Here is a 14,130-nt window from a genome sequence, read left to right on the forward strand (position 1 = left end):
AGTTAATGATTTTGAGTTATTTTTCCATGTTTTTTCATGTGCAGATGTGTGTGTGTGTATGTATGTATCTGTGTGAGTATATGTATATGTGTGTACATGTGTATTTGTATATATAAACATCTGCATGTTTGGGGAGCTATTCCTGCCCGTGGGTCCTATCCCTGTGCTTTAATAAAGTCACCTTTTGGCACTGAAAAAAAATTAAACATCTACATGTTTAACACATGCAATTGTATGTGCCTGGATTCAAGTATGTTTCTTTTACAAAATCAGAGTTATTCTCTATGTGTTGTTCTGGAACTTGCTTTTCCCCCCTTAAAACCATATTGTCAGCATCATTCCAGGTCAGGACTCAAACATTCTTACCTCTTCTCTTCTGGTGGCTGAACAGTATTTTGTTGTATATCTGGATCCTTGTTTATTTGACTTTTCCTACAGTGAGGAACAAGTAATGATTTTTTACCAGTACACAAGGAGAACTTTGGAACCACCTCTTGTCCTCAGTCTAGGTACATGTGTGACTTTGCAGACCAAACTTTGCTTTGTCTCGGAAGTTTTCTCTTGTGGTAAGGCCTCAAGTACTGGGAGAGTGAGACCCTGTTTTGCTCTGTGTCTATTGACTGGGGTCAAAGCAGGGCGGCCTCCTGTCGCCAGGTTGGCCGTACTAATGAGAAATGCCAGAGAGGCATGTTGAGCAGAGAAAGGCTAATAACAGAAAGCTAGAAAACATGTTAGGTTTCCTAAAGAAAAATGTCATCTTGACATCCTCACCAAGGGAAGCCAAAGAACAAATAGTCTTGAAGCTTTGAAATTGATTGGAAACTGCCTTGAAAAAGATCTGAGTCAAAGGAAGGGAAAGGGGATAGAACACACATGGTTAGCTGCTCTGAAGCTGTGGGGACAGGAGATGGTGATGATGGTGATGGTGATGGTGATTATCATCTATCAAGGGCTTCTGATTTGTTTCTTTTTTTTTTTTAATTTTTTTTTAATGTTTATTTTTGAGACAGAGAGAGACAGAACATGAACGGGGGAGGGGCAGAGAGAGAGGGAGACACAGAATCAGAAGCAGGCTCCAGGCTCTGAGCCATCAGCCCAGAGCCCGATGCGGGGCTCGAACTCACGGACTGCGAGATCGTGACCTAAGCTGAAGTCGGACGCTTAACCGACTGAGCCACCCAGGCGCCCCAAGGGCTTCTGATTTGTGATGTACTCTTCTTTAACCCTTACGGGAAGGTAGCACTCCTGTTTCTGTTTTGCAAACAGATCATCGAGGCACAGAGAGTGTTAGTGGTTTGCTCATCAGGTGTCAGTTCAAGGTCACAGACTCAAAGCTCCGTGAGCCTAACCACTGTACCGTACTCCATCTCAAGCTAGTAGGCAGAAGACTCAAATGCAAACCTCACCTCCACTGTGCACCTTCTGCTTGATCTCCAGCAAGCCTGGTGGCCTTTTAGAGCTTCAGCTTCCCTGTTTGTAACTTGAAGCTAGTAGCATTGATCAAAAGAGCTAAGGTATCTGGAATCAGGATAGGCTAGGTCAGGCTGCTGTAACACCTCCTGAAAAGCTCAGAGACTTGCCTTGTGCCTGCTACATGTTTCACACAGGCACTCAGGTCTGGGACCGAAGATGGCAAAGACTGTTCATGCTCTTTTTTTTTTTTTTTTAAGTTTATATATATATATTTTTTAGTAATCTCTGTACCCAACGTGGGGCTCAAACTCACAACCCTGAGATCAAGAGTCTTACGCTCTTCTGACTGAGCCAGGCAGGTGTTCCAAGACTATTCATGCTTTGAGTTGCACCTGCTGGAACATTTGGCCTCTAATGTTCTTGGGATGCCATACAGGAAAGAGAGAGACAAGTGCTTCATGACTATGCATTTCACTCCCTAAGCTTGACAGCGATGTGAGTCTTTTCTGCTCACATGTAACTGCCCAGAAGCAGTCACGAGGCTCACCCAGCGGCAAGGGGCTGAGAAGTGCTCAGTGTGCAGGAAGGGAGGATAAACTAGCTGTGGGCAAACTCTAGCAATGTCTTACACAATATCCATCTAACACGTATTTCTTGAGTACCCACTGTGTGCTAGAGGCTGGGACATGAGACAGAGCAGAACAAACTAGACTTGAACTTAAAAAAGATGAGGGGAAGGAAGATGCGTGTATGTACAATTATGTATATGGGGCAGACTGTGTTTTCCAGAGAAGCCCCAGCGCCCCCACCTTGTGTTACTCGCATCCTCCTGTGCTTCCCTCCTTCATTGACCCAGGATTGGCCTCTGTGACCAGCAGCATAGGGAGGATGCGATGCAACATCAGTTCTGAAGTTAGGATTTATTTATGTATGTATGTATTTATTTATTTATTTATTCATTTAATTTATTTTTTTAATAAATTTTTAATGTTTATTTATTTTTGAGACAGAGAGAGGCAGAGCATCAGTGGGGGTGGGGCACAGAGCGAGGGAGACACAGAGTCCAAAGCAGGCTCCAGGCTCTGAGCTGTCAGCACAGAGCCTGATGCAGGGCTCAAACCCACAAACAGTGAGATCATGACCTGAGCCGAAGTCAGACACTTAACCAACTGAGCCACTCGGGGCCCCTGAAATTACGTTTTAAAAGGCACTGCGCTTCCTATCTTGGTCACATTCACTTTCCCCTTGGGTCACTTGCCGTGGGGTAAGCCACTTTCATGTCAGAGCAGCCGTTGTAGAGGTCGACATGATAAGGATTGAAAGCTGCTTGTAACACACGAGTGAGCTTGGAAATGGAAGGTCCCGCCCCATGAAGCCTTCAGATGACTGTAGCCCCAGTCACAACTTGGACTGCACTCTCATGAGCCACCCAAGCCAGAACAGCCCAGCTTACAGAATTTTGACTCTAGGAAACTACATGAGAGAATACGTTTTTGTGGTTTTGAGCTACTAAGTTTTGGGGATAACTTGTTATAAGGTAATAGCTAATGCATACACATCTACTTATGTCTTACATATGTATGTATGTATAAAAGAGAGTATGCTAATGTAATATTCAGGTGACATTTGAGGCTAGGGCATGGAAAGGATACAGCTTCTGCCTCACTCTTTCTTGGGTTACCTGCCCCAGGAACCTGGCCAACATGTGAGGAAGCCCAAACTAGTCCATACAGAGGGTTCGTGTGGAGAGGCCTGCTCAGAGAGGAGCTGAGGTCCCCAGCACATAGCTAGCCTCCACTGCCAGGCATGTGAGTGGACCAGATTTCAGATTCTAGCCTCCAGCCTTTCAAGTTCCTAGCCGAGGCCACAGACATCATACAGCAGTGTAAGCCATCCTTCTGTGCCTTGTCCGAACACCTGAGCCGTGGAATCTGTGAACATAATAAATGGTTGTTTTACACTGCTAAGTTGGGGGGTAATTTGCCATGAGCCATAGTAATGGGCACATTATAAATTAGGAACTGACTTGCATGGGAAAATCATTGAATTTGAAAAATCATTTGAATTGCTCTGATGACTTTATTCCTTTGATGGCTCATTTCCTCAGGTCTTTGTCAGACCAGTGAAGCTCAACTAACAAAGGAAATTGTACTAGGGTGCTAAAAGACAGGCAGGGCATATGGCCTCATCCCTTTCTCTCCCATGCAAGGATTATGGTGCCAGTTTAGATTAAAAAACCTTGTCTCCTATGTAAGTTACAGAACTTCTCTCAGTCACAATTTCTTCACCTGTATCGAAGGGCAAATGAATCTTACTGTAGAGCATACTTGTGAAGCTGACTCAGATCATCTATTTATTCTTTCATTCCACGAAGATTCTTTGGAGTATCTCCAGTATGTTGGGCACTTTGTTAGCTCCGAAGTAGTAGATTAGCAGCAGTTAGTCTGTGTGAAGCCACAGGAGATGCCGGTGTGCAGGGGCAAGTTACGCCTCCCTCCTCGAAAGTGTCCCTTACAAAACCGAGGCATTGTGGGAATATCCAGTTTCTTGTGATAACTTCTGGTGAAGCTCAGGGCCATATATCTTAGGGCAAAACACAAAACAAAGTGCCAGTTGATATCATGACTCCTCTAGAAGCTGTTTTATGGGTGAATTCTACTATATTTAAGTAGACTTTAAAAAATAATTTTTTAAGCTGTGTGAGTCCAGTATGTCTGGTGATATTTACCAAGTATAATATAGATACTTAATATTTTGGAGTTTCATTTGGTCTTGTCATCTCCCAATATAGAAGCTGAAAATGCCAGCTGGTTGATTTCCTTGCCTCTCTAGGCAACTCACGAATCAGACGTGTGCTTTAGGCTTGGCTCATCTGTCAGGAAAAAGTGGGACCCGGAAGTGGGGATAACCACCGTTGCATTCTGGTGATAGGTAGGGCCAGTGGGATGGCAGCCTTCTTGGTGGGTGTGGTGTGTGGTTCTGCCACAGGAATAGGTGTCAGCAGGAACTTTCAGTGGCTGGAGTTCAAATACATGCATTGATTTAAATGTAAAAGGACTGAACAGTCCAGTTAAAAGACATAGATTGGTAAAGGTAGATAAACCCTTCTAGAAGGTAGGATCCTAAAGATCAAGGAATCAAGGGAAGCAACAGACCATGGGACCTTCCCATTCCCCTTCCAGGGCTGATTTTGGGCTGTTGTGCCGTCGCACAGTTGTACTGAGTGTTTGTGCCCCGTGTCCGTTCTGATGTGTCAGTGCAGTTGTGCTGGGTATTTGTGCCTGGTTGTGGCTTCTCATTGGTCAGTGCCCTTTATAAATCAGTTATTAAATCCTTTATCACTCTTCCTCTTTCTCATTCTGAGATTTCCCTCCCATATATCCATCTCAAAATTGCAAAGTTATTCATTTTTGAAGTTTATTTATTTATTTTGAGAGAGAGAGTGCGTGCACAGTGTGTGCGAGCTGAGGAGGGGCAGAGAGAGAGAATCACAAGCAGGCTCTAGGGAGCCCAACACAGGGCTTGAACTCATGAACCATGAGATCATGACCTGAGCTGAAATCAGAAGTCAGATGCCTAACCAATTGAGCCATCCAGGTGCCCCTCTTCAAACATTTTTATGTGACCATATAAACATTATATGTACATTGTTAAAAAATCATAAAACTATAAAGGAAAAAAATCAACCTTCCTATTAATGGTCAGGGAGAGCAATTTTTATGTATTTATTTATATTCTTTTTCTTTTCATATAAACATCAGAAATGAGATCGTGTCCTACATTCCCTTTTATACCACTGAGTCTTATATTATTGAATTTCTTCTAAAACTGGGGTTAACTACTTTCTTATGTAAAGTACCAGACGGTAACTTTTTTAGGCTTTGCATGCTGTGTGGTCTCGTAGCTACTCAGCTCTGATATTCATTGTAAAAGCAGCCATAGAAATATGTAAATAATTAGGTGTGGCAGTGTTCCAATAAAACTTTTATTTATGGACACCGAAATTCAAATCTCATGTCGTTTTCACATGTCTCAGAATATTACATTTGTTTTTATTTTTTTAACTATTTGAAAATATCAAATCATTCTTGGCTATGTGCTTGTGGTAGCAGGTTGGATTTGATCCTTGTACAACCAACAGCTTGCCAACGCTCATTGTACATTGTTGTCATTAGTTGCTGCATCATATTCTGTTCTGTAGACAAACCCCAGAGCTTATTTAACCAAATTGTTATTTAGGTTGTTTCCAACTTTTCACTGTCACAGACAACATTATGATAAACAACCTTGTAATAAATATTAATGTACTTTTGGAATTTTTCCTTAGAAAATTCTTAGAAGTAGAACTATGGTGTCAGTGGGGAAGCAGATAAGCATACGGAAGGATGCTCAGCATCAAATGTCCTTGGGGAACTGCAGCTGAAGACAGTGAGATACCTACATGCCTATCAGAATGGCTAAAATCCACAACACTAAGTGCTATCGAGGAGGTAGAGCAACAGAAAATCTCATTGCTGGTGGGAACACAAGACAGCACAGCAACTTTGGAAAGCAGTTTGACCATTTCTTAGAAAGCTACATGGAGACTGACCATACAATCCAGCAATCAGACTCTTTGACATTTTCCCTAGATGAATTGAAAAATTGTCCACACAGAAACCTGCACATGAATGTTTATAGCAGCTTTATTTGTAATCACCCCAAATTGGAAGCAAGCAAGATATCTTTCTATGGGTAAATGTAGAAACAAACCATTGTATATCCATACAATGGAACGTTAGTCTGCTCTAAAAAATAAATAAGCTATTGGGGCACCTGGATTTCTCAGTCGGTTAAGCGTCCGACTTCAGCTCAGGTCATGATCTCACAGTTTGTGAGTTTGAGCCCTGCGTCGGGCTCTGTGCTGACAGCATAGAGGCTGGAGCCTGCCTCAGATTCTGTGTCTCCTCCTCTCTCTGCCCCTCCCATGCTCATGCTCTGTCTCTTGTCTCTCAATAATAAATAAATGTTTAAAAAATTTAAAAAAAATAAAATAAAAAATAAATAAGCTATCAGTCTACAAAAAGACATAGGGAAAACTTAAATGCATACTGCTCTGTATAAGCAGCCAATCTGAACAGGCTATATACTGTATGATTCCAACTATATCCCATTCTGGAAAAGGCAAAACTAAGAGACAGTAAAATAATCAGTGGTTGTAGGGGTGCCTGGGTGGCTCAGTCGGTTGAGCGGCTGACTCTCAATTCTGGCTCAGGTCACTATCTTATGGTTTGTGAGTTAGAGGCCCACATTGGGGCTCCAAGCTGGCAGCTTGGAGCCTGCTTGGAATTCTCTCTCTCTCTCTCTCTCTCTCTCTCTCTCTCTCTCTCTCTGCCCTTCCCCTGCTCCTCTCTCTCTCTCTCACTCTCTCTCTGTCTCACAAAATAAATAAACATTAAATAATCAGTGGTTGTAGGAATTCAGTGGGAGGGAACGGTGAAGGGATTTTTAGGGTGCTGAAACTATTCTGTAGTGGTACATGCCTGCCATTATACATTTGTCAAAATCCGTAGAATGTACAACACAAAGAGTGAACCCTAAGATAAGCTATGGACTTTACTTGCTAACATATTGATACTAGTTCATCAATTGCAACAATATGCCACACTAATGCAAGATGTAGGTAATAGAAATGGAAACTGGGGGGTAGAGAGGGAAAGGGGGAAGGGTAGATGGGAACTCTATGCTTCCTGCTTAGTTTTTCTATAAACATAAAACTGCTCTGAAAACTAAAGCCCATTAATGAAATAACATATGCAAAGAAAATAATATATACTCATTGTAAAAGTTCTAAAGAACACAGAAGTAGAAACTTAAAAAATGAAATCACCACCACCACCTCCACAGGTGCCCACATGTAACAATTCAGTGTCCATCTGTAGAGATTTTTCTCTCCATATAAAATATATATGCATATGTTTTCCAAGACAGAACTTATATTATGAAATTTCTTTTTTATTTTGCTTTTTCTAAAACCTAACTATCATAAACATTTTTCCATGCCAGAAAATATAGATCTACCTTATTTTAACTGTTAACAGTAGTCTATTGTATAGTTCTATCATAATTAATTTTCCCAGTTCGTACTTATTGGTCATTTAGTTTGTTCACAAGGATTTTTTTTTTTTTATTACAAAGTAGGTTGTGTTGAAAGTCTTGTGCCTTTATCTTTTGAAGTTGGTTATTGCCAGTTTCCAAAGTGCCCTCTTGGAAGTTTACTCAAATTTATACTCCCCTTGTGTTATTTATGTACCAGCCTCCTAACACCCTTGCCAACTCTGGATGTTATCATTATTATTTTTTTTAATTCTAGCCATGGTCTTTCATTCACTGAGCACTAATAGTGGTGGTGAAGTTAGATTTTCTGTGTAAGTTGCCTGAATAGTGTCCACTTGAACATCCAGAAGCTTCAGATGTTTTCCGTATCTTTGGGGCCTAATCATCCTCTTCTTGTATTCCTTGTTTTTTAGTTACGACAGTGGCCTGACTCATATACAAAGAAGTTTGAGCACCGAATCTACCCCATCACATTTTCGGTTGGAAACCCTCAGGAATGGAAGAAATTATTCAAACCGTGTGCTGCTCAGAGACTCTTTCTTCCGGTAGGAACACGAGCCTTTAATAAGGTGTTCTCAGGAGACAATTGCTCTTGCAAACATGGTGAAATTAACTGGTGTTAAACATTTTACTTAAAGCTGAAAATGTGTTTCTCTCGGATTCTGTAGTTGATTTTCTTACTCTTCAAGATATAGAGAAAGGGTTCTTGTGTGCAAGAAGTTGTCTTTCCAGGGGCACCTGGGTGGCTCAGTTGGTTGAGTGTCCGACTCTTGATTCCGTTCAGGTCATGTTCTGACGGTTCGTGAGTTCAAGCTCCACATTGGGCTCTGTGCTAGCTGTGCAGAACCTGCTGGGGATTCTCTGTCTCCTCACTGTCTACCTCTTTCTGTCTCTCTTTCTCTCTCTCTCCCTCAAAATAAATAAATAAACTTTAAAAAAAAGTTGTCTTTCCACAAGATTGAGGGACTAAGAGCATCCAAAGCATGTCTTGTATTATGAGTCTTTGTGATTATTATTATTTCTCTTATAACAATAACTATTGCCAGATGTAGCCATGCTAGGGAATAGTTCAAAAAAGGCCCAGAGTTCTGGATCAGGCTTTCAGTTTTTAATTTTTTAATTGAATGCTTTTGTTACCTTTTTAAAAATCCTAAATAGAAAAATCACTGAAGATATATCAAAAATTTTTTTAATGTTTATTTTTTTAAATTTTTTTATTTTTTTAACGTTTTTTATTTTTGAGACAGAGAGAGACAGAGCATGAACGGGGGAGGGGCAGAGAGAGAAGGAGACACAGAATCTGAAGCAGGCTCCAGGCTCTGAGCCATCAGCCCAGAGCCCGACGCGGGGCTCGAACTCACGGACCGCGAGATCGTGACCTGAGCTGAAGTCGGCCGCTTAACCGACTGAGCCACCCAGGCGCCCCTTAATGTTTATTTTTGAGAAAAAGATAGAGCGCAAGTCGGTTAGGAGAGAGGGAGACACAGAATTCAAAGCCGGCTCAGAGCTGTCAGCACAGAACCCAAGGTGGGGCTCAAACTCATGAACTATGAGATCATGACCTGAACTGAAGTCAGATGGTTAATCATCTGAGCCACCCAGACCCCTCACCGAAGATATATCAAAACTGATGTCTGTCATGGAGCAAAGATGGCAGCTTTGACTTATGAATTGCACTCTTGATATTTGTGACAGATTTGTGCTTTTGGCAAACATTTACTTGGTGCCCATTAAGTACTAGGCCTTGGGTTAGTGATGGCAATATGGTAATGAGCAAGTTAGTGATAGCCTCGCTCCCTTGGAGTTTGAGCCTAGCAGGGCACTGGACAGGTAATTGAAAGTATGATCTATGCTGAAGTCCCATGGATATATGTAACCTGGGGTTCCACACTGGTCAGAGAAAGGTCATAGAAGATTCTTTTGGGACGTTGCATTTATGCTGAGGCATGAACACCGGAGAAGTGGGGATCACTGGGTGGCAAGGGCCTGGTTGGCAATGAGAGAGAAGAGGGTATTAAGCAGATACAGTAATATGTTCAAAGGCCCTGAATTGGGAAGGAGCATGTTTGGGATAATAAAAGAAGGTAGAGTAACCAGAACATAGAGTGAATGAAGAGGCCAGTAGCAGTTGTATGGTCTGGTCTTTGTGTTAAGGACATTGAAAAGCCATTGACTGATCTCTAGCTTGGAAGTGGCATGATCTGACTTGTGTTTTAAAGAGGACACACTAGTTCATTGCAGTGTGGACAGTGGCATCGCTAGACCAGTTGCTGATGAGGTAGGCTATGGTGGGTGCCCTAAAGATGGATTCAGAACCTCCCCAAGAAGTAGTATTTACCAGTCCTTGTGATTGGCTAGTAGTAAGTGTTGAATTGGGAGAGTACGGTGATAAGTATTTCGCCCAGGTTTCTGACCTGAACAGATATTAAGGCTGATCTGTTTGAAATTGCCTATATTCTATATAGGCCTATATGCTATTAATGACCTTGTTATGGTTCATCCTACTAAGTGGATGGTGGTCTTCGGAGAGATGGAAAAGGCAAAAGGGTGACCTGTTTTCATAGGAGGGAGATGAGTTTAATTTGGGTCCTATTTTGACTCAGAGGTGCCTGGGAGATGGCCATGCAGAAAAATCTCACCATGTGTCGGCTTGAAATCCTAAATGGCAAGTTGGTCCTTTTAGCATTTCTTACCCAGAACCTGTGAGAAGAAAAAGGCCTGGTGGTCCTCTTGGTGTCTGTGCACGCTCATTCACTCATGAAATGGCCTGTTTGTCACATGCCATGGACCTTCATGTGAGGTGGGATTAACCTTATAAAAGTGTGGGTAAGGAACAACTAATTTAAACTGGAACTAAAATCTGTGTGTTGGTAATATAATAACTAATTACCATGTCAGAAGATGAGAAAAAAATGTCAGGTTTCTTTTCCTTATCTCTGTTTTAGGGGGGAAAATGTATTCAAAACCCAAGTTCCTATTGGAAAATTGTCTCTCCCACCTATCCAAAAAATATAAGCAACCCAGTGGAGCCACATTTGAATTTTCCCTGACCTTGAGTTGTGCCTTTATTGCCACGATTAAAAAAACAAACCTACCACATGATGGTTTTCATTCATTCCCAGCTAAGTAAGCATTCCATTTTGAATGACAAATGAGTGCTGGTATTCCTTATCTGCTTTTGATAATGGAAACTAGCCCTCCTTAAAAATAATAAAGAGGGATTGTAGTTGACAGGACATTTACCTTCTCCAAGTCGTGTATCATAACAGCAGATTATGAGCCTGGCATTTTGGGGCATCAGTAGAATGTATTGAACCTCAGGGTAATTTGAAGTAAAGTCTAGGTGATGTTTTCCTTGAAATTCATCTCTTTAAAACCAAATCAAATGTATTACTGAGCCAGCAGAGTGAAGATGGAGATCCCAAAATATGAACATTCTAGCAAGTGGTAGGTCAGTCGATTGAGAACCACAGTCTCACCCATATTCTGAGGCAGTGTCATCTACCCCAAGCCTGTAGAAATAAAACCCCTTCTCACATAAGATCTCACTATCAGAATAAGATCAGAGTACAAGCCTGCAACCAAAGCCTATTAGTTTCTTAAGTACAATTAGTGGAATTCAGATCCCACCAATTCACGATTTATGAAGTCCCAGAAACGAGTGGACCTTTAATTTTCTATTTCTGTGAATAATGGTTCTAAGAGCAGGACCATTATTAGTGCAAAGTAAGCTCCAGCTGGCTTGTACTAGTAAGCTGTCTAAGATGCATACCACTTTCAGGTAACTCAGAAGTTGAAAGTATTTAAAACAATCTGTCAATTACAAATAGATAAAATCTGTTCATTCAAATTTATCCTAGAGTACTTTTCCCTTTTCCTTTAGTGACAGCCGTAAAGCTTTCACTATGGTAAAAATAATGGAGTGTCATGAATTCATAATACCTTTCTCCCATTTAATTGGAATTACTGAGATTTTATAATGGCTCTATACATTTTGTTGCACACTCTGCCTCCTTGATTCCAACAATCTATGTCCTCACTAATTGTGGTCTTCTGGGGACCCTAGAGATATTTAAAACATGACAGGGATCATTGAATTGCAGAATCTTCAGAGACTTTATTGGCAAATGGCATCCATTGTGGAAATTCACATTAGGTTAAGGTGCTATGTAGTTCTCACTCAAGGAGAAAGGCCCCCTTTAACAAAGTTTTGATAAATTCCAAGATTACAATAATGTCTCATGTCATTCTTGCTCCCAACACTTGGCCACAACCATCCATCTCAGAGGAAGAAGTTAGTGAAGGATATTGTCGTGAGAGGTAGGATAAAATTGCTTACATCCTTGACCTGTAAATTCTTCCTGAATTTTCTGGACATTTCGATATTTCTAACAAAGTTGACTCATCCTTTAATATTTCAAAGGCATACCATGACAAATAAATAGAAATCTTAGATTACCTAGGTTTTCTACATCACATCTCAAGTAGCAATATGTAATCTTTCCTTTTTCCGCTTACAGTTTGTTAAAGAGGTTTGTAACTGGTTCCAATATTTGGAAAACTGTATACTTACAAGAAATATTTTAATGAGCCAGCTATAAGCTAATGGACAAGAGAGGTTACCTGACTTATAAGAACTTTCTATAATTAAGGTCAGGCCTCTGTGCTATTATTAATATTATAACTCAGCGTTAGCAGTTAACATTCAGGCTTCCTTGGAACCAGTGCTTTGGACGTCAACAAATACTGACAGATATATGAGAACATATTAAAAATCCTTAGTGAGAGGAACATCTATTAGAATCACTACAAATGATGTCTCTGTATTTCATTAAACATTAAGAAGCCATAAATTATTAGGATAAGATGAGCTATCAGAAAGATCCCTTGAAAATGACCCTCGATCCCAGTTTGGTTGAACAAGCTTTCCACACTCCTTATCATTTACTCACACACTATTAAAAGCTTGACATTCAGGATATTAGTTACAACTCTTGGTTACCTGTGAAAAAACTCAACTCCCAAGTAGCTAAAGAAAGAAGGAAATTTTTTGGCCTGACAGTGAAATGCAGATGATCCCAAGCATAGGACTGATCTGGGGGCTCACATATGTCACCCAGCTCTGAGTGCCTCTCCCTCAGTCCTTCCAGGGCTCACTCCAAGAGTATAATGATTGCTTGAAGCAGCCTGAGATCCAAATGCTAGAAGCTTAGCCTAGTAGAAAAAGCAGAAAAAGCAGAAAGGGTGGCTACTTCCAAAATGGTGGCAGAAGAACTCTGTGCAAATGTTCCCCAGAGAGATAGGCATAAGTGGTGAAAATTATTTTTAAAGCAACTATCTAGAATCTTTGGACATTATGATAAGGACCTAAGCAAATAAAGAAACAGATTATTCAAGAAAATCTACTAATGTAACCAAATCCAAGCTTGCTTTGCTCACTACATAACAGGCCCATAATCTAGAGGCAAGATGTTAGGGTAAGTAAAGTGACTTTATTTGGAAAGCCAGCAAACCAAGGGGATGCAGACCATTGTCCTAAAGAACCATCTCCCCTTGGCAGGAAATTTGAGCTTCTTTTATGTTGTTAGCAAAAGAGGGAACTGAGAGGGAATTGGAGTCCAAAGATGACTGATGTCTGTAGATATCTGAAGAAGGTTGTGTAACTTCTTTGTCCTTGGTCAGTGATCTTTGTGTACAGGAATCTGGTCATGTCATTCCTGTGAATGTTAAGCATATCATAGTCATTTCTGTATGTGCTTCCCTATCTCCTCAGGTAAGGTAGATTTTGGGTAGAAAGCAGTGTTTCCAAACCTTAGCCGTAAGCAAAATGTCTTCGCTGATTAACATGGCTACCTCTAGGGCTAAAGCAGAAGTTTCTAAGCTTCCGTCACACTAGCAAGGGAAATAGAAGCAACATGGAGTCAGACATGCTGGTTTTCTCCCTGTTACAGTAAAACTTGGTAAGAAAGAGGGAGAGTCTGTGACATTTGAACCTCCCTCTGGTCTCCCCTTCCAACTCAGCATGATGGAATGTCAACTCTGGGCAATTCAGTCAAGAATACAGGGATCCTTTCTCCCCAGCTCCTGGTTGAGAAATACGGTATTAACTTAGGGAGGGCAGGCCATGAGGAGTTCTCATCTCTACAGCTATGTATCACAGAGCTTAAATTCCAGGCAAATGTAGCCAACATCCTGGGGCTTCCTTAATTAAGAGGAAGCTGGTACCTTCATGAGAGCAACAAACTAAACTATAAGCTAGTTAGTTTACCAGGGAGAACAGGGAAAGAGACAGATAAAAAGTGCCTTCTTGGTGCCAGAACAACGTTCAAAGTCTGGCCTCAATAACTATCCCTGCAAATAAGCCTAAATTGAATTGGATCAGATGGAGGAGCACTTAGTGCCTCAAAAACAATTAGCTGGCAGTTAGTGGAGGGTAATAACTGGGTGTAATACCATCAGAGGTAGACAGCTTAACAGAAAGATTAGAGAGTCAGTCAAAGAGAGGTGATAAAACCACTATCATTTCAGGATGGCTGTGTGCATGCCCCAGGCTGCACCCACTGAGGAACAATACCACAGGCTGCATAGAGTGGGTGAAGTGGACTTTCCTAAAATAGTCCA

General features: G+C 41.2%; 1 protein-coding gene across 1 annotated transcript in view; it reads left to right on the plus strand.

The window, feature by feature from the left end:
- Positions 1-14,130, plus strand: part of GXYLT2 (glucoside xylosyltransferase 2) — a 96,685-nt gene that overhangs the window by 23,497 nt on the left and 59,058 nt on the right. Inside the window, exon 3 of the mRNA XM_053896688.1 lies at positions 7,923-8,054. Coding sequence (XP_053752663.1) covers positions 7,923-8,054 — 132 coding nt within the window. The remainder of the gene's footprint in view (positions 1-7,922; positions 8,055-14,130) is intronic.

Source organism: Panthera pardus, unplaced genomic scaffold (genome assembly GCF_024362965.1).
Source record: "Panthera pardus isolate Hobbes unplaced genomic scaffold, ASM2436296v1 HiC_scaffold_8, whole genome shotgun sequence".
Classification (NCBI taxonomy): Eukaryota; Metazoa; Chordata; class Mammalia; order Carnivora; family Felidae; genus Panthera; species Panthera pardus.